The 21,962-nt window shown below is 47.0% G+C and overlaps 1 protein-coding gene across 9 annotated transcripts in view; it reads left to right on the forward strand.

Annotated features, from left to right (window-relative positions):
* Window positions 1–21,127, forward strand: part of MGMT (O-6-methylguanine-DNA methyltransferase) — a 202,007-nt gene extending 180,880 nt beyond the window's left edge. For 2 of the 9 annotated variants that reach the window (XM_054205613.1, XM_054205603.1), the window contains exons 7-10: window positions 57–293; window positions 3,513–3,645; window positions 6,529–7,616; window positions 8,726–21,127. Coding sequence is in view for 3 of the 9 variants with exons in the window: in XM_054205600.1 (XP_054061575.1) it covers window positions 7,326–7,616; window positions 8,726–8,837; window positions 13,336–13,880 (948 nt within the window). In the remaining 6 variants the exon portion in view is untranslated. Of the gene's footprint in view, window positions 1–56; window positions 294–3,466; window positions 3,646–6,528; window positions 7,617–8,725 lie in introns of those variants that run through there. The other 7 variants (XM_054205602.1, XM_054205605.1, XM_054205600.1 and 4 more) reach the window with 7 other exon arrangements.
* Window positions 21,128–21,962: the final 835 nt, after the last annotated feature.

The raw sequence follows: 21,962 nt of genomic DNA on the forward strand, positions 1-21,962 counted from the left end.
TGGATAAATAATACCTAACAGTAATAGGAAATGTCCTATCTGTTCATTCACCGTAGGCTCCGTCCCTGTGGTGAACTTCCTCATGGAGCCCGTGCAAGTTCCTTACCCATCGCTGGAGGTCCCAAGGCACCAGCAGCATGGCAGGACACCGCTGGAGGTGGAAGCTGCTGATGACAATGAGCAAAACTTGACACAAATGGCTGCTCTGGGTGAGCAGGTACAAGTGGTTCCTGTCCATGGCCACGTGGTGCAGAGCTGAACGCAGAACCTGCAGCCGGAGGATGTTGTTTGAGGTGAGAAGGTGGTAGGTACCATCGTCTCCTGCCAAGTCATGTGTTGGGGTGCTGCATGGTGGGTCCATCGGCGCGGGGACCGGGTGACACACGTCCAGAAGAGGCAAGAGCAGGAGGTAACCTCAGGGCCACGCTCCAGAGCCTGGTCCCACCTGGCACGGCGGCAGTCCATCGCTGCAGTCCCTCCTTCACCCATACCAAAGTCACGCTCTCTCTTTGGATGTGTTTGCGGTGACTTAGATGTCAATAACAGTCGTCGTGTGCGTTCGTCTGTTTGTAAGGGTCACACGTGTGCTGCAGCCCTCGGGCTGCTGGTGAGGGGCCAGCGGGACCCTCCCGGCAAAGGGCTTGTGCATCACAGCTTTAAAGGGGGGGTCACGGAGAGAGAGCACCAGAGAGGGGGGCGGGATCTGCGGTAATGAACTGGAAAAGCCCCTGTTTTACCTGAGAACAGCACGAAACTCGCCTAACCCCCTCGTACAAACGCAGCGGGACTTTTCTGAGCGTACAGCCCAAATTATTCCTACAACGCATTTTCATTTAAGCATTAAAATTCAAGCTCTAAATACGTAGTTTGAAACTGGAGATGAGCATGTGCACATCGCAAATGTAGATATATCTTGCTGAGTACACAGCCCATAAAATATGTAGTGTAAGATCACTCATTTATTTAAAGACGCTTTTTACTTCAGATGGAAAATGACACAAATCTAAATATTACAATGCAAAGTAATGTGTAACTGTCTGTACGTTATAGCCTTAACACTATACTTTTGATGCAGAAGAGATATAGCAGCTGCACTTTAATTTCAAGCAAATTGATCCCAGATGTAAATGTTGTTTTGTTCCATGGAAGATAGTGCACAGGTAAAGCAAATATCATTGGTTTATAGTCCAACAGAGTGTTGCAACAGGATCCAGCTCCTCTGCCTGGGCGCGCATAAAAGCCCGGGGGCTGCGACGGAGTAGGATGCCGGAAAAGGATACCGTAAAAAGAGATAGCTTTGCTTTTCGCTCCTTAAGAATACAGCCACCTGTGATCTACGTAGCTGTTTTGAAGCCAGGAAAGCTTCTTGGTTTGTCAATTATCCTGCAGGCGAAAATCTAAATTTGGTTTGTTTTCCATGTCTTTCGCTTCACGTTTTGTAGGAGAATTGTTCTCCCACCGTATTTATATTTGGTATAAAAGAAAAGAAAAAAAACAAACTGTATTTACTGACTCAGTAAGCCACTCCTTTCAAAGTAAAAATAATAGTAGTAATTGTGCTCCAGTTTGCCTCGAAATAACCCAACGTCAGTGGCACCGTGGGCAATGTATAAACAGCATAACAGTTTCTTTATCATCTGCTGCGTATAGAGGATAGTAAAGTCCAAATATCCTGCTGTCACATCTCCTTTTGGACAACAAGATCTTCTGTTTCTTGTAAAATTGGGCAACCTGCTCGTCCAAGGAGGAGAAACCCACAAAAGCCACTTACCCCGTTCCAGTTCCCAGTACCAGAGCTCGGGCAGGCCCAGCTCCTGGGGCTCAGCAAACTCACCCGGAGGCAAGAGAAGATCTCTCTGGTCAATTATTTCTCCTTTTTTTTTTTTGCATTGCAGATGTAGGACTACTTTACCTGCGTGGCATCGGGCTGGGCAATCCTGCCTTGTGCAGGCTGGTTTCAGGAAGGCTGTGATTTAGTTGAACGGGGGGGATGCTGTGTTTGGATGCCTCGAAGTCAGCATGGTTTGAGTCGAGGTGCGGCTGATCTGAAGTTAAACATTTGAGAGCTCCTCGGCTTGCCAGCTTGGCTGATTTAACTCCGTTTCCTTCTGAATCGGTCCAGGCCAATCAGTGCACAAGCCGTGCGCTGGCTGCATTGCCTTTCAAATACCAAAATATCTGAAGAAAGGTAGATATATAACACACACAAAGGTGTTACTGAAGGGCAGGTAATAGACAAAACTGCGGAGCTTCTGCACAGCAAGTATTTTTTTCCCCATACAGCGCAGGGAATCGACTGAACCTGTCACAGATGTGTATAAGACGTGTACAACCTTATGTAGCAACTTCTGCAAGTATTTAGCAGTAAGACATATTGACCACAGGCTGAAGTCCTTAGTCAGACGAAACCTGCCCAGGGGTCAATGCGAATCTCGATTAATCGATTTATTCTGAAGCAGCTCCCTGTTTCTCTGTGGTTTTGAGGCACATACCTTTGCACAGAATACAAAATCGGAATTAAAGTCAGGCCAGGACACGGGAAGGCACAGTGAGCGTTCGTCCGCGTGAACTGTGGGGTCCCGCCGGGTGTTTTGGGGAAGGAAATGTGAATTTTTGGGTCGGGTGGGTTGCGGGAGGCTGGGCGGGAGCGGGGACACGATGCCTTTGCCGAGAGGAGGTGGCGGCGCGCACTCAGCCCCGGCTGCCTGCCAGAGCTGCTGTATAATGGCAGGGCACTTACCTCAAATCATGGGTTGTGAAAACTGACATTTCCATTCAAATTACTCCAATAGCCAACTGTTCCCCGGTGCAACTTCTTCTGTAAGTGACACGGTGACAGTGATCCAGGAATTTAACTTGCTGTTGTCTCGTTCCAAGTGGAATTATGAAGTTTGTGACATGCATTAGGAGGATGGCTCCTGGTCGCAGCCGGTGCTTTGTGTGTCTGTGCGATTAATCACAGGTCGAGCACAGAGCCCGGGAAGTTTTGTCAGCTCAGGAGAGATGTCCCTGCTCTGAACCGCCTCGTACTGACTCCTCTCCTCCTCGTTTCCCATTGTCTGAGCGGAAGGCTCCCGCTCCACTGAAGTTTTCCCGGCGTCTCCTGGTTCCTTGAGATTTTTTTCAAGTCTCTCTCTTTAATTATGATGGGCAGATCAGCTGTTCTTGACACCCGGGTACCTGATGGTCGCATTGCTGTGCTCCCTCCTCCCCTCAGGGTTGCCTCTTGGATTCTTTTTTTTTTCCCCTCCACAACCTGACTTTCATTGCAAGTTACCTTTTAACTTTCTGCCTCACCTTTTTAGCAGGAAGCCTTCTCTGTTCATAAGGTAAGCAGATTTTGTGGTTCGAGGTGTTTGCCATACACAGGCTGAAATTGCATATAATTTTTGCCCAACTTTGGACCAGATGATCTGAAAGGTCCCTTCCAACCTAGACAATTCTATGAATCTACGGTTCTGTATTACACGGTCAACCGTAAAACCCCTTTGGTTTGTTGTACTCTGCCACAGGTATCTCCAAACTCCAGGGTTTGATGCTGGAGCCCAGGCGTTTGACAGTGGATTATCTGCCTGTGCTTTAGAGGCTCCTGGACAAATCTCCATCGATCTGCTGCCACCGCTGAGCCAGGCAACAAAACTCAAGGTAGGTCCTTTGTACACTGTGGTGGCACCTTTCAGAAGAGGGTCCCAGGACCCAGGTCAGGCTGGTATGGCCCTGTGGGGCTCAGAGAGATCAGGACGTGGTCAGGTCAGGCTCTGAGCCCCCTCGTTCTACCCCAATCCTCTGCAGAGAAGCTGGGCAAGGACATGGGTCCTACTTGAAGCTCAGTATGCACCTTGTGAACCAAAACCAGCAATGGCCCTGAGCCCCAGTTGCAGTTCTGAACGTCCTCGAGCTCAAAAACCGTCCCCATCTGGATCTCAACCTGTCTTACCATCACCTTCCCTCAAAAGTAATTTTTTGTAACTTGATAACCAGCAAATATATCAATTGGTTATTAAGGAAAATGTAATCATAAAGTCATGTTTATCTACACTTTGAGAAAAACTGGGCCTCATTATTGCTACTACAGTCAGAAGAATAATTAATGCCAAGTTTTTATACTGAATTCATTGCCTCCTTGGACAGGGAGCAACTCTGACCATATTTTGCAGAAAAGCTTTCAGAAGAAGAAAAAATATAGTGTGCACTAAGTGCCTGTGAGTCATAGTCTTCACTGCCTGACAACAGAAGTCAATAAACCAAATACATCGACTGTTTGTTGATTCGACTCCATGCACTTATCCATGAATGAAGACATTCTGTTAAATTAAGATTATTCCATCATTTTCAAATTAAATCCTTGTAGAAATATTGCATCTCAAATGCTTTGCAAGATGATGCATAACCGATATGCTCAGAGGTCAGTTTTTAGGAGTATATATGTTATCCTGGAATATCAATCTACTGCAAGCTTACGCTTTGATCTTACTTCCAAGTTCCTGGAAGTTAATTCTGGTCCCTGTTGAATCCATGGGTTTGGATGATGTCTGTGCAGGGTATCCACCACAATCATTTTTTTTGTAAGACAAATATCACATCTTCCTTCGCATCACCCATCATCCCAACATTTCCTTTATCCGAGTCATCTTCTGCACGTGGTTCTCTCTGGGTTTGAGCTAAGTGTTTGAAAGCAATGGGAAGTGTCCACTGGGGACTGTGACCTCTAGGGTTTAGCCGAAGTGCTCTGCTACTCACTTTTCATTTCTGCTTTTGGACCTGCAACAGCCCAATCTTCTGCAAAGGTTTAAAAGCCCATGAAAGCTTCTTCAGTCTTCAGAGATGTCGTGTCCTTACACTGCGCCGTCTGTTCTGGTATCAGTTGGCCATGGTTGAAGCTTTCAAGAAATTTGTTTTAAATATGACTTTATGGTTTTCCACCTGCAAAGAAATGCTGCCTCATTTACAGGCTGCCGTTGTGTTTATGTTCATTTTTTGAAGACACATCCATCTATTAAGAAAAGGTCTGACCCAAGACTGTGGAAATTGCAGCTAAAGCAAAGGTGGGGATTAGATATATCCCACACCAAAACTTTCTAAAATTTTGCTGTTCTAGTCTTAAGAAAGGAAAGTGCAGAGTGACCCTCCTGGGGCAGTGCCTCTTAGCGAGTCAGGGTACTTCTGAAGGGAAAAAAGAAGGTACAATCTTTACTTATTCTTTACTCTTCTCTGGAACCCCCAAATAATGTATATATGTTGGTTTCAACGCGGTTCCATGATGCCACAGCCATTGAGCTGTACCTGGGACTCGATAGCTGGCTTAGAGCTATTGAGCTGATGCGAAATATTCTTCTGATACCAACTATTTTGTCACACGCACGGAAGAGTCATATCAATACAAGCAACCCTAAAACCAGAAAACAACCTGAGAAAATAATCTGGTTGCCCGGTTCCCTGTGGTGGACCTGCTTTGAATATCGCAGCGGAGGCCACAAGAGCTTCAATTTCTTGATGTGAGAGGCCGCTGGAAATTGTTGAGATATCACATTCCTGCGGGAGGAGATGTGCCACCCTCGGGAAGGGGAAAGCCCCCATCTCGTGCAGTGCCCGCTGCTCCCAGTGCTGCTGGAAATACAAAATCTTGGGTCATCCTTCCGCCTCACACAAACATTTGTAGGCACCGCACCACCCTGCGGGGAGCTCCTGGTTGTCTCAAGGCACTTTTACACAGAGCAGGAACGCTAAAAAGCGTAAGGACCTCCCCAAAAATACTAATGAGGTGTGTGCTCGAGGCTGTCAAAGAAAGAGTGAAAAATGACCAGCGCACAGAAAAGAAATTTAAAAAGTTGGGGGTGAGGCAGAGTTTGCAATTACCATTAGAGAGACCGTATTGGCTTTTGATGAGATGTAAATAAACCCCGACCAGTTTGGTGAATATTGAGCCACTTCTGAAGTTTCAGAAAGCACCACTTCCCCTATTGTGAGCGGTAACAGCTTTCGGTCTCCCGTGGTCTGGCCGAGGAGAGAAGCCTGCCTGCCGGGTTTGGGTTGAAGGAGATATGCTGTAAAAACAGTGGCTTTCATTAAGATGAATCGCAGCAAAAGTAACAAAAAAAGTGCTTTGATACGAGGGTGAATAGAGGATTAGCTGCACAACGCTGCCGTTTTTTGAATGCTGCGTGTCTCCTGTTTGTTTTGCGTTTGTGCGTGATGCCAGCAATAAAAATAATGTTTGGCTGCTAAGTGAGCGAGCGTGCTAAAAAAGAGCTTTGGAGTGGCCAGGGCCTGGTTGCCGGCAGGTGACGGCAGCGGGGAGGGAAGAAGAGGGAAAGCTCGTCTTGTTTTATTTTCCAGGGCGGAAATTTAACGCTGGGAACTTGCTTCATATTTTATTTCTTATCAAAACTCTTATCTCGGTGATTGTGAGCGTGCACATACACGCCAAAAAAAAAAAAAAAGAAGAAATTAAAAAAAAAAAAGAAAAAAATAGGGGCCATCCAGCCTTGCAAGGCGGGTTATTTATAGAAGATCTCTGCCTTTTGTCAGATTGGTGGGCTAACGATCTTCCTCCAGAATAAACCCTGTTCTGTGCGGCAGGAGAGGAAGAGTCCTGCGGAGAGGGTGCATGGAAGCTCATGTCCGCGAGACGGAAGGGGCTGTGGCAGAAAACGCCGCTGAGCAAAACCCACAACAATCTAATCATCAGCTCTGGTAGTCGGCGAGAGCTGTGGGAGAAGACGTGGTATAAAGCAGATGCATCCAGGAAATCGTGCCTGTCCAGGGCAGCCAGATGGAGTGGGTATATCCTGACAAAGCATTTGTTTTAATAAACGTTCAATTACAATTACTTCTGTAGTGCAAGCGTGGTCCAGGAGAAGTATGGGAATTAATAAGATTGCTGATAGAAATAAACATAAAGGTAATTGTGGGCTGGTTAAGAGTGACGGTTATAAAAAAACAATCTTAACATTTCTATAGGATTGTTTTGCCTAGGTACAAACCAGAAAAGTTTAGTTCAGGCTATGCTTTAAAACAACGTTTTTAAAATTCTAGATTTTTTTTGCACAAAAAAGCACCCATAACGGTGCCGGCTCTTCCTGTGCCCGTGCGACGCGTCAGTAATCTGTGGGTTTATAAAAACACTGAGGCAAAACTCCACTGGAAACTTTTATCTGCAATACAACATATACACTGTCTAATCAAAAGTTTATGATAGCAGAAATCTCCGATGAACGGAGGGAGATTTTTTTTCTGGTTTATACCTTGGTGTAACCCCATTTATGTACGAATTTGTGGGTCCGCGAATCTCATATTGAGCGAGAAGGGCTCATCACGTGGGTAAAATGGTGTATGTGCTTAGGCATTGCCCAAGACGGCGTCCAAGCAGACGCTTAGCAGCAGGTTTTTATTTTATTAGCTACAGCTTGGTCTTCACCCTTCTGCGAGTTTGTCTGTCAAAATGCCACGTGTCGCTCAGGTTGAAGTTCGCGAGTGTCCCTGTGCTGTGGCTGCTGCCCTCCCGTTCCCGTGGAAGGCGGGGGGCACCTGAAGATACGCAGAAGTTGGACGCGTGGATGGCAGGGATGGATCTGACCCTTAGTAGCAGGGACCCTGGAAATGCCCGAGCCGAAAAGGTTAAGTTCGCAATTTATTTTTAAAATGAGAGACTTGGCGTTTGGCAAAATATTATAATTTGTAGGGTTTTTTTTTTTTTTAGAGGTGCTTTGTTTAGTTCAATAATTAGGCCTGAGTGGATATCTTGGATCTTTTCCCTGTATTTTGGACTTTATTTCGGCATACGTTGAGGTGATGATGTTTAATGCACACAAACACTTCTGGAAAGTAGGCGCCGGCTTTCACACATCAGTGGGTCCAACAGCGCCCGTCCTTTCCCACATGCCACCGCTCACTCCGCCGGGTTTCCCGCATGCCCGTGACCCGTGGCCGGGGCAGGACCGCGCCTGGCAAGCCAAACCACAATGGTCATGGCAGAGACACCGTCCTGCAGCCCACGCTCCCGGCGCCCGGCCGGTGAGACTCGGGAAGACGAGCGTTTGGCTGCCCCTTCCCGGCTAGGATGGTGCACCCGTACATGGTTACGCTGTCATAAGAGAAAATCAAGTTTAAGCTGCACACAGTCAATAAATCTTGAAACAGCTGAGAATTTCTAGAAATAAGGCTTTGGAGAAGTGGTTGTGACCCAGAAAGAAAAAGCTTTAGCAACATCTCAAATTCCTGGAAGTTTTTTTTTTTCCTGGCACGTCTCCTTAACCTGCTACTTCAGAGCCTTGGTGGCTGCTTCAGATCTCCGTTCAGGGCAGTCACCCAGGGTGGACATCCAGCGCGAAGGGGACCAAAGGCCGAGGCTGCCCCTGCCCATCGCGATGATCCCCCGGGGAGGTGGGGGAAGCATCCCGGGGAGCCCCAGCTCCCTGGCGCCGCTGCTGGTGGCCCCACCACAGCCACGAGAGGCAGGTCATGCACAGATGGTCAATGGCCAACCCACCAGATTGTCCCCCAGGGTATTTGCCAAGCGCCCGAAGGCGTTGGCTCCAGTGGGCTGCTGGGACCCGGCCCCTGCTGGCCCTCCTGGTGAAGACTAACCCAGCTTGCAAATATTCGATGTCGAAATGCAAGCTGCCAGGGTACCTAGGGGAATGAAAACAAGGGGAAGAGAAACGTTGGAATAAATTTAAATAAGAAACCTATTCACCGAAATAAAGAAATGATTCGGTTTTTGCAGTACCTGCGAGCAGAGGAGCTGAAGACCCGTCGTGAAGGTGCTTCCCCGTGTGAGTGGCAACACGCCGGAGCCGTCCTCGGAGCACACTCGTCTCTCAGGGGAAAAGCAACGCGTAAGTCTTCACAGGCTTCCTCTCTACACCGTCAGTTTATTTGTGACAGTATTATTTCTTCATTCCTACTGAGTAAGTATTTCAAACAATACCGTTACTTTACGTTTTCTAAATGTTGTTAAAAATACAACAGGCATTAATTTAAAGATTACACATCGTCCAAGCACGGGCGCTGTAGAGGATGTGAGTTAAAAGAACTAGAGCTGTATTTTCATTTTCAGGCCACTGATCATGCTCACGGCTCCACTGCCGTATTTGACATTGCTCTGTGTCCTCCCCTTCCGTCTGAATTTGCTCAGGAGAAATACCTTAATATTTAAATCGTCACACCAAGTATTAAAAGGTTTTGCTGCGTTTTCCGAGCACAAACTAGGTGCACGCTATGCGTCTGTAAAGTCAATACATCCCTTCAGTCATTACAAAATGGGAAATAAATAAATAAATAAATAAACAAGGGGGGGGAAAAAAAAAAACAACCAAGGGCTGGTAATTTAGTACTAGAAAGTTAATTCTGGAGACCTCTAACCTTTAAACCGCCACGTGACTATTGATTTTCAATATTGCACGGGTCCGTGCCACCCTAAGCGTGTAGTTCAGCAGATTCCGAACAGTTTTTTCCTTATCAGTTGAGTCCCCGAGTACCGGTGCATTAAGACAACAAATGCCGACGGCTGCCGGCGTGTCCCACGGTGGCCGGGCAGACGTGCCGGGTGTCTAATGAAGTTGGGCCGGTGGCAAACACGCCTCCAACCAGGACACGCGCCCCGGCGAGGGCTGTGCCACGGCGGGGACCGGGGGATGTGTTAGGCGGCCGGGGGGAGCCCGACCTCCAAAAATCCTGCCTTCACACCAAAGCATTTATATTTAACATTTAATCACGTTCCCCACCTCAGCTTGGGCATTGTAAGAGTTCTAAACCCGCTTTTTCCCCCCGCCCCAAGAAGCGAATGAAGATGGAAGCAGCGGTGATGCTCCGTGAGGCTCTGAACCCTGGCGCCCGGATCAGGGTGGTCTCACGGTTTGAGGAACCCACAGCAATTTATTGTCGTTCAGACAATTATTCTCTCACCCAATGACCCCTCCCCACCCGGGAAGGGGAATCAGGAAAAACAAGGAAACCTAAGGGTTGAAATATAAACAGATTTAATAGAATAAGACTAAATAATTAACATTAATAACACTAAAGAACCAGTATTGATCCCGATACCAATACAAAATACACAAGGACTCTGCCCAGCCCATTCTATCATGGGAATCTGTGCCCTCCCCGCAGGGACAGCCAATGTGGGACCCTGCGAGTGCTGCGGCTTCGGGAGGAAGGGAAGGGCTCCGAGTCCGGCACCGTGACAAGGAGTGCTCGGGATGGCCGCCATCATAGGAGAAAAAGAACGTCTCAACAAACTTTCTAATTTACATTGAATGTGCTGTTCATGGTATGAAATAATCCTGTTGGCCAACTTGGGTCAAGTGCCCGGGTCTTGCTCCTCCTCATCCCCGCGCCTGGGGAGCTCGAAACACTGAGACCTTGAGACCCGCACCCCAGAGCTGCCCATAAAATAAATATTTTCACAAATTCAGACACCGGAGTCTTCTAAAAAAGTGCAGTTTTCCCAAGCGTTAGAAGAGAAATTAGTCCTGCGTGGCTCAACCCAGGATAGACGGTCCAACCAGGACATGCTACTTTGGCCACCTTCCTGCTTTCCTAATCAGCAATTAGTTAAATGAGCGGCGGTGCCCGGGCTGGCGCGCTGCAGGCCACGCGCGCAGCATCCCCGGCTCGGATGAAGATGTGTTTTAAGCCGCGCACCTAAAAAAAGACTTCAGCCTTCCCTCCTCCTCCCCCCGGCTTTATTGATTATTGAAAATGTTACATCCCGGGGAGGAAAATGTCATTGCTTTAAATACCAGCATTAACAGTTGGTAAAAGTTCTTTTTCACCCAGGCGTGTGTGATGAAGAAAAATTAAACAATGGAAAAGACAGAGAAATATACGGAATTTAAAAGGAGAAAAAAAAATCATTTGCGCCTTAATTCGACCGAGAAGGAGCTTCACTCCCTTAAGTAAGAGGCTGAAAAGCGAACACATCTCATACCGGACTTTTTACTGGAACGGTGAAATATATAATGAAATTCAACAAGGAAAGTGGAAAAACAGCCAAATTGGTGCAGCAAAGTGGTTAATAGGATCATTAGCCTCCTCGCTGTATTTTTTTGGACATTGTGTGCCTGTTCCGTAGTCCTCGAGAGCAGATTGCGGGAACAGGCTGACAGTTACCCGCTAACTCAGCAGTGCTGGGTGCAAACTGCCATCTTCCTGTGGATTTACAGCTGCCACTTCTGCTACTTCAATTAGTTCTATAGCACACAGATGTTGCTTAAATGTTGCTGCTAATGATACTGCAATAAGCGTAAGATTCATGCCATATTTTGAGGCACGTAAATTTCTCAAGTGGCACAATTAAAGTGGAAATATTAGGTGGGGAGAACTTGGCAGTCTCTCCAACTTGGAAAGCGCACCCGCTATGCAATAATGGGTCAAAAATTCATTCAAGTTTTACTGCTGTTCAGAGTTTTAAAAGACTTTTCACAGTTGAATGCAAAGTAGTAAAAAGCAGAGTATTAGGAAATGAGAATGCTGTTCTGTTATTCAGACATGACTTTTAATTTCAAATTGGAATCACATGCTTACCTTCGCCGCGAGGTTGCCTAGCCGCACCGCCCGGATGCAAAAGGAATAAATAAGAAGTTTTCATTAATAATGATTTAATTGCTGCGGCTGCGCGAAGGTTCGGCGTGGCGGTTGTATTAGCGCAGAAAAAAAGAAAAAGGAAAAAAAAAAAAAAAAAATGGTTTCCCAAATCACACACAGAGACAGCATCAATCATTTCCGAAGCCAGATGTAGCCTCCAAACTGCAGCCTGACAACACATCTCCTGTTTGTGCAGCCACCAAGCAATTATTCTTTCCATTATATCTCCCAATGACAGATCTCCAAACCCAGGGCTGTAAAAATTAGAGTTTGGGCTTATACGGTTGTGTCAGGTCTTAAAAAAAAAAAAAAAAAAAAAAAAAAATAAGAAAACTTATCATGGCTGCGGTGTTTATGAGCTTGTCAAAGTACATGTACATAATTTTCATCAAAATTTCTTTTACCTCATTTCCAATCCTCCAGGATTAGATTTATCAGCAGCTCATGCGGGGAGAGCTCTGTGCCTGCGTCCGAGCGGCTTTTCCACCTGCGAGCAGGACGCCGGCTGGGAAACACATGCGCTTGTCTTCAGCCCGAATGTTTCTCAGGTTCAACCGGTTTTTAACGGACTGCCTCGGGTGCCCGACAAATTTGAGGCATCATTTTTAAAAATGGTTTTACAGCTCAGTCCGCACGTCGCTGGGTCGGTGGGGGAGAAGTACCGGTGGCAGCACTAAAGCGGGAGGCAAACGCAAAGAAAGAGAGCTGGGAATCCAAAGATTATTCCCATTTAATGTTTAATTTATTTATACTGGGGAAAGATTAGCAGGCGAGCGCTGATTTTGAAATGTCCGGTATACGCAGTATTTAAAGGATGAAGTTAAATGTGAGGAGACGCAATCAATGGCAAAGTAAGGGCGAGCATCAGCGCCTCCTATCTAAATTACTGATTTTCTACCACAGCGCCCAAACGTTTCCATTTCTCCGCGTGGCTCCGTCCCGCTCCTGGTTTGGATTATTTAACAGCAAATCTCACAGACGCCAGTTTTGCCTTGTTCCGAGGCAACAAGGACAATAAGTTCCAGCCGACCCCAGGACAAAGGATCCTGCAGGAGCGCGGTGTGTGTTTTACGCCGGCAGTGAGCAGCTCCCTGGAATTGGGAGAGGGGGAAGCGTCACCCTGGCCACGCTGGCGACACGGCGCTGTGGCTGGGCAGGGGCAGCCCCAGACCCCGCACACGGGGAGGGGGCGGCCAGCGCAGGAACTTCTCTTTCCTGCCTTTTCACCCTTTTTTTGGCTTTATTTTTAAACACGGCATCGTCCGGGCCCGTGTGCACGGTGAGGGCACGTTACGGAGGAGGGGGCGGCAGAAGGGGACGCGCACGGACCCCGGCAGAAGGGGTTTGATGCTGTTAGGCAAAACACTTCTCTATTTCTCCATCTTTTTGTGTCCTGCATCACCGAACTGCCTGGCTGTACGTACGGCCCCGCGCTGCGTTAGCAGACAGTGTATTTTATTACTAGATTTCTTGTCCCCCTGGCCTGTCCGCTACAGAAAATCAGTTGATTCCAAACAGTTATTTCCCATTGAACCGTATTAGCTAAACAGTTACTATTGCTGCAAATGGCCTTGATGCCGAGGATCAAATGGGTTCGGTTGCTGATTGCGGCTACTGGGTTTACACTTGTAACGCAAGGTGTTGGGATCCAGTTGGCATGAGGTACTCAATGTGCGCCAAAGTCCATGACTTTTCACAATTTTTAATCACCGTAATCCCACAAACTAATCTTTCTTTGCTGTTTATCAGGATGTGGGCTGCTCGGTGCGGAAGGGTCTTCTACTGGATACGGAAAAGGTTACGTGGAAAATCTTTTTGAGGACAGAAATGACCAATACACCCCAACTGAACGCAAGCCGCCGTGCCGGAGCATCCATCAGCCTTTGCATTCATCAGCATCCATCCCACCGCCTTTGCCACCCCCTGCACCCACCCCTTTCCTGCCTTTAAAGCAGGGACATTGCGAGTGGCCAGAAAACACTGGGATTTTGTCCAAGGCACAGCAGTTTTTGCAGGAAAGAGCAGGGACAGCAGCGTCTGAGCCCGGCTCTCCTCTCCACCATCCTCAGGGGGACCCTGATGTTCTCCCCAGCCCCTTATTTATTTATTTCAGCTCCACTCCCGTTGAACTCCAAGCGAAATTCCTGCTGCTTCGATGGCACAAGACAGATCCCGGTTTCCCCAGGATGTGCAGGTATTTAGTAATCGTCGTGGTTTGTGTAAGGAGGACACCGATGCTCGATCCTTCTCCTGTCCCCAGGAGAAGATGCTCAGCATGTCCTGCCTCACCATAAACCAGCTTGTGTCAAGCTGCCTCTTTATAAAATGCCCTTTTAAACCAGGAGCCCTGGCTATCAACTATTTTCTTCTCTCAGACAACACAACTATTAATTTCCAAATAGTTATCCGCGATTTCCCCTCTTGGAAAATGACCAGCATTGACAAATTTGCACGCTTTGGGCTTCACCGTGCAGTAACGTAACTGAAATTTCATTTCTGCCAAATGAATTTCTTTTAAAACTAAACCTAAAAAAACAAAAATTGAACAAAGCTTTTAATGTCAATTTTCAGGAGGAAGGCCCGAAGGTCTCTGATTTTTATTTGTGAAAGTGGAATCAACGTGTGGTGATGATGATTTTATGGGATTTCTAAAAAAAAAGAATGCTTTTTGTCATCCAGCGTTTGGGCGGTCACCTGTGATTTATGCACCAAAGGAGTAAGTAGGTCCAAAGCAGAGTAGAGCAAAGCAGCTTTGCTCCGAGTATCACGTCCAAACTCTTTGTCTGAGTTGCTGCAGCAATGTCGGAGCTGGAGGGTAACGCACCGCAAAGTTGCCGTGGGATCATGCACTGATTTACTTGGCGATGTTATGTGGGGGGGGATCAAATCGAACCGGTGTAGTTACCTTAGCAACCACCACAAAGTCTTGTGTTTGTGCTCCCGGACAGAGAGGTTGGGCCAGGGCATCCCTGGTGTAAAGCCCGGCACCCGCCGCCGAGGGACGGGGCCCTGGGGGAGCTCCCGCAGAGAGGTGGCACCCGAGCTTCCCAGCCTTCGCTGGCGTCGGGGCGACGCGGAAAAGGCTTTTATTTGCATTGGCAAAGATTTCACAGCTCCGTCCCATTCTGACTTTGGCAGCTTGTTTCTCGTTTCAAATACCTTCTGTAATCTATTACGATATATAGGCCAATCGTATTTCCCCCCCTCACTCCAGCCTATGTCCTCTTTCTATTTAGGAATTAATTATGATGCTATCTCATATAACTCATTAGTATCAATTAATTCTTTCCCTTTCATGATTTTATATAGCTAAATTAGATTGCCTCTTAGGAACTTAATAATCAGTATTGGACTCATTTAGACGTATCTTTTTTTCCCTTCTCCACCCAGTTTTACTTGGACATGAGGATGTGGAGGCTGGAAATGCCCCGTCCCCTCTGATGGGGACAGGACTGGGGTGATGGCACCACCGCGCCCCGTCTCCCCCATCCCCACCAGCTCCGGCCTCTTCCAGCGCTGCAGGGCTTGGCCTCACCTCACCCATAATTCTGAATTTTAGCGGTCTTTTTTTTATTATTGTTTCTTTATTTTGGAGCTGCTTAAGACGTTATTCTTGGTTTATCAGCATGAATAGGAAATACCCTACTTCCAGCAATTGGCCAAACCATCGTGAATTATCTTCCCCTTAAACTCGCCGCAGGGACAGAGAGAAACATCGAGGGAGATGTACGTTTTCCTCATTCATCTTGGTGGGGTGTTAACTTTGAAATCACAGCGTTGCTGGCATTCATATGTCCGTATTTAACTGCTTCACTGCTTACTGGCACATCGAATCCATTCAGGGAAAAAAGCAGTAATATGATTGAATAGATCTGGCAGGACCTGATATTCCCCCTCATTTTGAATCTGATCCAGCAGCCGCAAAGGCAATTAAATAACAAGTTTTCGCCGGCAAAAATGAGTTGCAAAATGCCCCCAGCTGCATGATGTAGGAAATACACCTTGATTTTACTAATTGCCATGCCTGTACCTCGCCGTGGGGGTATCCGAGGCGGCTTTGCATGACCCACTTCATCTATTTCCGACAACCAAGCCGGGGCTGGGCGGTAGCCGAGTGCTGCCGCGTGGGGATGTGGCAAAAGTTGAGTGGATTTGCCTTGTTTAAAACATCGACCGTCACCTCCCTTCGGTGACGCGAAGCTCCGTGTGCTCCTGCCATCGGCCAGGAAGCGTGCTGGGTCGCAGCCTTTCGCCGCAAATAACGGCCGGGCTGTTGTGGGTGCCTCTCAGCTTTAGCGAGACGGCAAAACGCAGCCTAAAGAGCAGAATTTCAGGAGATCAGCCAGGTCATTTTAAAGAGCTGCTGCCTCACCATCCCGGGCTGAAACCGAACCGTCCCGGCAGCGGCACTGAGCAGCCGTGATCTGCTTTAGCACAACACAACCACCAAAAAGTTGGAAATCTGTTTAAAGATGGAGCTGAGAGGGGTAAAAGAAGGCAGCTTTAGGTAAGTTACTGTGGGCTGCGGCAAACTCATGCTTGTAGATGTGTACGTATAGTAAAGGGCGATATGGCATCTCATTTACATCGCCTGGCGCTGGAAAAGGATTACCAAAAGAGGTACCCCCGTTGCAGGACAAAGTTGGCCAACGTTGCTTCTTCCTACAGCAACTTTGGGAGATCGACGGCTCCTCTCCAGAGGGACTGCTGGAAATGTCTGTATTGATCCCAGATTTTATTGTTTCCATCTTCCCTGCCAGCTCAAACAACGGAGCCAGCGACAGGGAGAGGCAACAGGAGGGGTCTGCTGGGAAAGCAGGCACACGCAAAGCCTTTTTAATAAGCAGCGTAAGGAGTGTAATTGCTAAATCCCAATTAAGGCAGATATGGGTCAAGCGAAGGAAAAAGAAGGGTGGGTTTCTGTGAAAGGAGAGGAAAAGTCAAGAGGCTGAGGCTCGTAGGATAACTTTATTTCTGAATACGTTCAGATTTGCAACCGCTTTATCCTCCCATCGCTCCCTTGGTGTCCGGCTTCTCACCACCTCTGCCCCGGGCTCCCGGCCCGAGCCCCCACTTCAGGGGAACGGCAAGGGGAAAAAAGGCAGGAAAAAAGAAAAAGGCAAAAAAAAAAAAAGGAACTCAAAACTTTACCAAGAGGGCAAAAAAAAAATTATTTTTTGAGAAAGCAACATGTGCTTCCCTTAAAATTTAAAGAAAATTCAATCTAAAAGCCATTCAGGATGGCTTTCAAATATGATTTTCACTAGAAATGACAGAAAATGTGCTATCTCATTTCTCTTCCCCCACCATCACCTAAATGTCTGCTCATTCTTCTAGGGAAAGATTATTCTCATTATCAACAAAGTTTAACTATTATTGTTCAAATGTAAGGGTTTTACTGAATATGCACTTCCTTTGGCTAATCAGGGAGCTACCCAGCATTATTTAGTCTATTTACATTCATGTATGCAATTATATTTCATAATCTGATTATGTGTTTTATATCTTTATATGGGTGGAAATGTTGAATGTTGCATTTCTTTTTTATTATATGAGTTGTCGAGTTCTTTTGGGATGGAAATAAGAGTTCAGTAAGATTGCGGTGAGAATGGCATTAATTTCATCAGCTAAAGAGACCCACCAAAATAGTGCCGGATGCAAAAGGAAGGACCGTGTTTCTCTACGCATGTTCTGCACTTGAAGCTAATAAATTACATTCATAAAGTTAATACGCAAAGGAGACATTATTATCTATGGTAAAAAAAAGGAATAGATTGTTTCTGGCCATCACGTCCTTCAAGATACTAAAAACCAGCAGATCTCATCCTTTGAAATCTATTTTTTTATTCACAGGTAGGGAGAGGAAAACACATTTTCTGCTCTTCCAGCTCCCAGTCGCGTTTCCAGTTTTGAGTGAATTAGTCATTGACCTGAACGAGCTGAATACATTGAAATGAAAAAAAAACCCCACTCTGCCATTGCTGAAATCACTGTCACCAAGTTTGTCACTGCAGCAGACTCTGACTCCAGGTGCTGAGCTGGTGGCTTCTGCCCACTTGGACACCTGAACCACTTTGAAACGCTCTCGGAAAGTATCTTCAGCCTAAGACTGCTTTGCATTTAGTCTGAAGTATTTCTCTAAGTTATAAGTGGCTTTGGTCTCCTTCCCGTGGCACCCCTCCGTGCTGTCCCAAACTGATGGGTGCAATGCCAGCCTCAGCCCGTGGTGGGGCCACGCGCCTTGGCCAACCCGTGTCCACCTGTAACCACCACCAGCACCGTGGTGGGGCCATTAACCCGTGAAAGAGTATCCCAGAACTACTTTTAGTTTTTTGTTTAATGTATTTTATCAATTTTATTCATCCGCTATGAAGTCCGAGGGGCACAAGACACCCATGAGTGTGGTGGTCTGTACCTGTAGGCGTCGGTCCCCACCGGCATCCCCCCGTCTCAGCCCACCACCACGGCTTTGCCCTGCCTCACCAGCAGCAAAGCTTTCCCAGTTAGGGGGCATTATAGACTTGCAACTCAGAAATATTTAATCTTCACGTTAAAAACGTGGGGCGGAATAGTCACTCGGGTCTGACAATGAAAAGGCTTTCTCTTTTGATCATGATGTCAGAAGAATGTAGGACAAAGTAGTTTTTTTGTTAAGGTAAAGAGAAAATTGAAAGCAATCATGGAAAACAATGTAAGTTTGACCTGGAGGACTTCCAGTTGTGACTGCTGAAATGTTTATTTTAGCGCCCAAACCTGCTCTTTCTGCTGTCACTTGTATTTGATCTTACTGTAGGCGTGCAAAGTACAGGCAGTTCACACAAACCAGAAATATTTACGTCAACGTCCATGAAGAACAGAAAATTTCAGCACAGAAACAAAATAATCTTTATTTTCCTATCTCGGCCTCAAAACGCGGCGTCCCTATAGCATGAAGCTGCCGAGTCCTTGCTCTTGCTTTGCCAGCTCCGGCGAACTGGCCTGAAAGCCCGGCATCTCCTGTGTCCACTCCTGGCAGATGAGGCCGTTCGAAGGGCAGCACCGTCCCCATCACATGTCTTGGGAGGAAAAGCTGTCCTGATAATGATTGTTTCCACAATATTTGGGGGCAGCACCTGGAGAGCATGAGCTGATGATTTGCTTCTGTTAACTGCTTGCCAGGCTAATTAAAAAAAAAAAAAAAAAAAAAAAGTTTAAAATGGTTTATTGCAGATTTCTGAATTTACGTCAGCAATGTAAATGCGTAGCTAATTGCTCTGCTGTATATATTTATTACTTTTTGAACCGTTCCAGTTTCTGGGTTGTGGCATTTTACAGCTATCGAAAGCAGAGCATTTTGGACGTCTTTTATGTGTAATACCGTAAAGAGGGTTTTTCAGAACACCATTTGTGTCTTAAAAATGCTGCTCTGGGTCTGTACTTCCCCTGTGCTCAGGACAGGTCCCTCCTCGGGGCTGAGCCGCTGAAGGGTCTTAGCAAGCCCCCGGCCGGGGATGTGCAGCTCTGGAGCAGGGACTAAGGTGGGCGAGGAGGGCTTGGCTTAGACCTCCGTGGAACAGGGAGGCTTCGACATTATTTCAGCAGGCCTGAGCCAGTAAATACTGCTTTGGAGCTGAAAACTAAAAGGCCTGTGAGTACTTTTCCCATAAGAACCAATATTTGTTTCTTTTTATGTTTTGATAAACAGTAGGACTTTCTGAAATGCTCCTGCACAGCAGCCTCTCGAGGGTCTCCCATCCATACTGGCTACGCCTGACAGCCACCGCACACCACAGCGGAGGGGTTGGCAGAGACAAGTACAGCAGGGAAAGAGGGTGAAGCGTGTCTCTGCCAGGCGCCCTCTCCGTCCCCCCGGAATCTGTCTCCTTTCACTTGCCGAAGAGAGTAGCAGCTCTTGCTTGTAGATGTCACTGCTCAATTTGCTGACCCACTGTAACGGCCCTGACTTCTCACCCAACGGAAGCATAAAAGCCACCAGGACCCATCCTGTGAAATGGCATCCAGGTGGCAACGCGGCCTTTCGGCAGCTCAGCCTGATTTGGGATGCAGCGTGGCAAAAGCACCAAAACAAGTCCCTGGTCCCCAGGTCATGCAGACATGGCGCTGTGGCCCAAAAATAAAGCAAGAACTGAATGAGAAACACAGATGTTGATGAATGATTGAAGACCTCTGCCCTTGCAAGAAAACCAAAATAATTTTTACCTGACACCCTTCTCTTATTAGGGTTTTTTATGCGGATTTTGTCAGTTGATTTAACTTCTAAAAAGTTCAATAGTAAGTTTCTTCTATTTCCTCCATCCTCATTCAATAAAAAAGACTTCTTCTATTGCTACTGCAAGCGCCCATCACGCGTACTATCATGACGTGGCTGAGCAGTGGTGAGTTGTATTAGGAGGCAGGGACGAGACAATCGGTGATGCTGTGGGGAGAAGGAGCTGCTGTGGGGCTGTGGCCTCCTTGCCCACGTCACTCAACCCCACCGCACTTCCTCCACCCCATCCTGTTTTCTAACGTAGAACAAACTTTGGGTCTGGGCCCTGGCACTAGTTCTGCTGCTGACTCTGTTTTACCCTTTTCTGCAGACTTTCTTCTTTCCCTACTCACCTCAGGTCATTTAACCAATGATTTTTGTATCCAGTCACTTGTCTTGAAGACCTTTGGCACAGGAGGACACAGGTTTTATTACAGCTCTTCCACTACCAAGGTCCTCTTCCTTCTCAGCAGGAGCAGGACGTTGGCTGTGTGGACCTTCTGGGTTTTGTTTCGGTATTAATGCCTCTTCAGCTTCCTTAAAACTGGGGAAGAGAGGTGGTAACCAGGAATTCTTTATTTTGCAAAGTGCCTAGGATTTCTGTTTCACTGATTTCCAGGAAAGAGAGGAGCCCTGAGCCCATTCAGAGCTGCTCTGGCTGCGTGGTGCCGGCATGCTGTGACACATTCTGCCCTCACAGTCCTGTTCCAACGTTTATCCAAAGGTGTATGCGATCGCCATTCCCATTTCAGGCCATTTGGACCCTGACTGCTCCCGTGCCCACCCCTCTCTGCCGTTAACCCACCGAGTGACACAGCTCAGGTGATTTGGACAGAGATTGTGGTTGATGGTCCTCACCCATGGAGGTGAGGACCCACCAGGACCCACCTGGCTTCACCCCTTGGTCCGTCAGAGCCTCTGGCTGGTCCCTACCCGCTGCTTGGCCTTTGCTAATTTGTCCAGGCTGTGTCTTAAGGGATGAAGTAAGTGAGGAGATGGTTGGGGAGAGATCTTGGAAGTCCTTTTAGCGGTGCTTTGGGTACTACAGTGGTTGTCGGGCTTGTGACTTGCTCTAAGATGAGACGCATTGAGGAACCAGAAAGATGAAGGAGTACCACGGAATGAATCTCCGCTCTATGACATGGCTCCTACCTTCTTTAGCTTTTATTTTCCTTTTTTTCATCTAGCTACATGTGGCCTGCTGAAATAGCCCTGTGAGGGGGTTGTTAGAGATTGTTTGTTTGTTCTTATTATTATTTCTACTCATTACAGTACTTTTGTGTCTGTGGAGCAAAGCACACAGAAATTCTTTCTCTCTTCTTTTTTTTTTTTTTTTTTTTTTTTCCCATCTTGGGACTGGAGCTGTACTACGGAGGAAGGTGGTGACTTGCAGACCTCTGTGGTGACCCAGCACCCCCCGCCTTGCACCTCGGGTGCAGCATCACGCTGCCCGCTGCCACCGCGGGGGCAAAGCCGTCCCTGGGCACCCGTTCCCACAACAGAACTCCACATCGCAAGGATGGATATTATTAAATACAACTTTATTGGGTTTCATTGTACAATTTTCTTTTCATGTCTTCCTCCTTTCTTCTCTCCACCTTCCCCTTGGTGTCTCCATCATACATTTCACCGTAGATACAGGGCAACTGTAAAGTTTGTTGGCCGTATGACCCAGACCGGTTCCAGCCTGCGTTCCCTTTTCTCAGTTGGATTTTTCATTTTCAGGTTCGACACAATAAGCACTCTGTCATTTTTGCCTGGTGGGAGCAGAGGAGCTGTCAGATACTTTCCTTGCACCCTGGGCACCCCCACTTGGTCTGTTCTGGGGTAGTTGCTGCCTTTTGTTACAAAGTTGTTTCTCAAACAGTTTAATTTATCCCAAGGTAAATGCCAAAAAAAAAAGGTCACATAATAACGGAAATCCTCTAAAAACTTTGTGGGCAGCAAAAATGTACCATTTTGTGACCAATTAACTGCAACCTTTTTTTTTTCACAATGCCCTTTCAGTACCAGTACAAAGTCAATAAAAAGGAAACAAAACCATTACAGAAGAACTGTTACTTTATTTGAAAGTGTAAGAAATCAAAAAATGACAACTATATAGCCTCTGTCGCTAGCATTGTATTCC

Source organism: Rissa tridactyla, chromosome 6 (assembly GCF_028500815.1).
Source record: "Rissa tridactyla isolate bRisTri1 chromosome 6, bRisTri1.patW.cur.20221130, whole genome shotgun sequence".
In the NCBI taxonomy this organism is placed as follows: domain Eukaryota; kingdom Metazoa; phylum Chordata; class Aves; order Charadriiformes; family Laridae; genus Rissa; species Rissa tridactyla.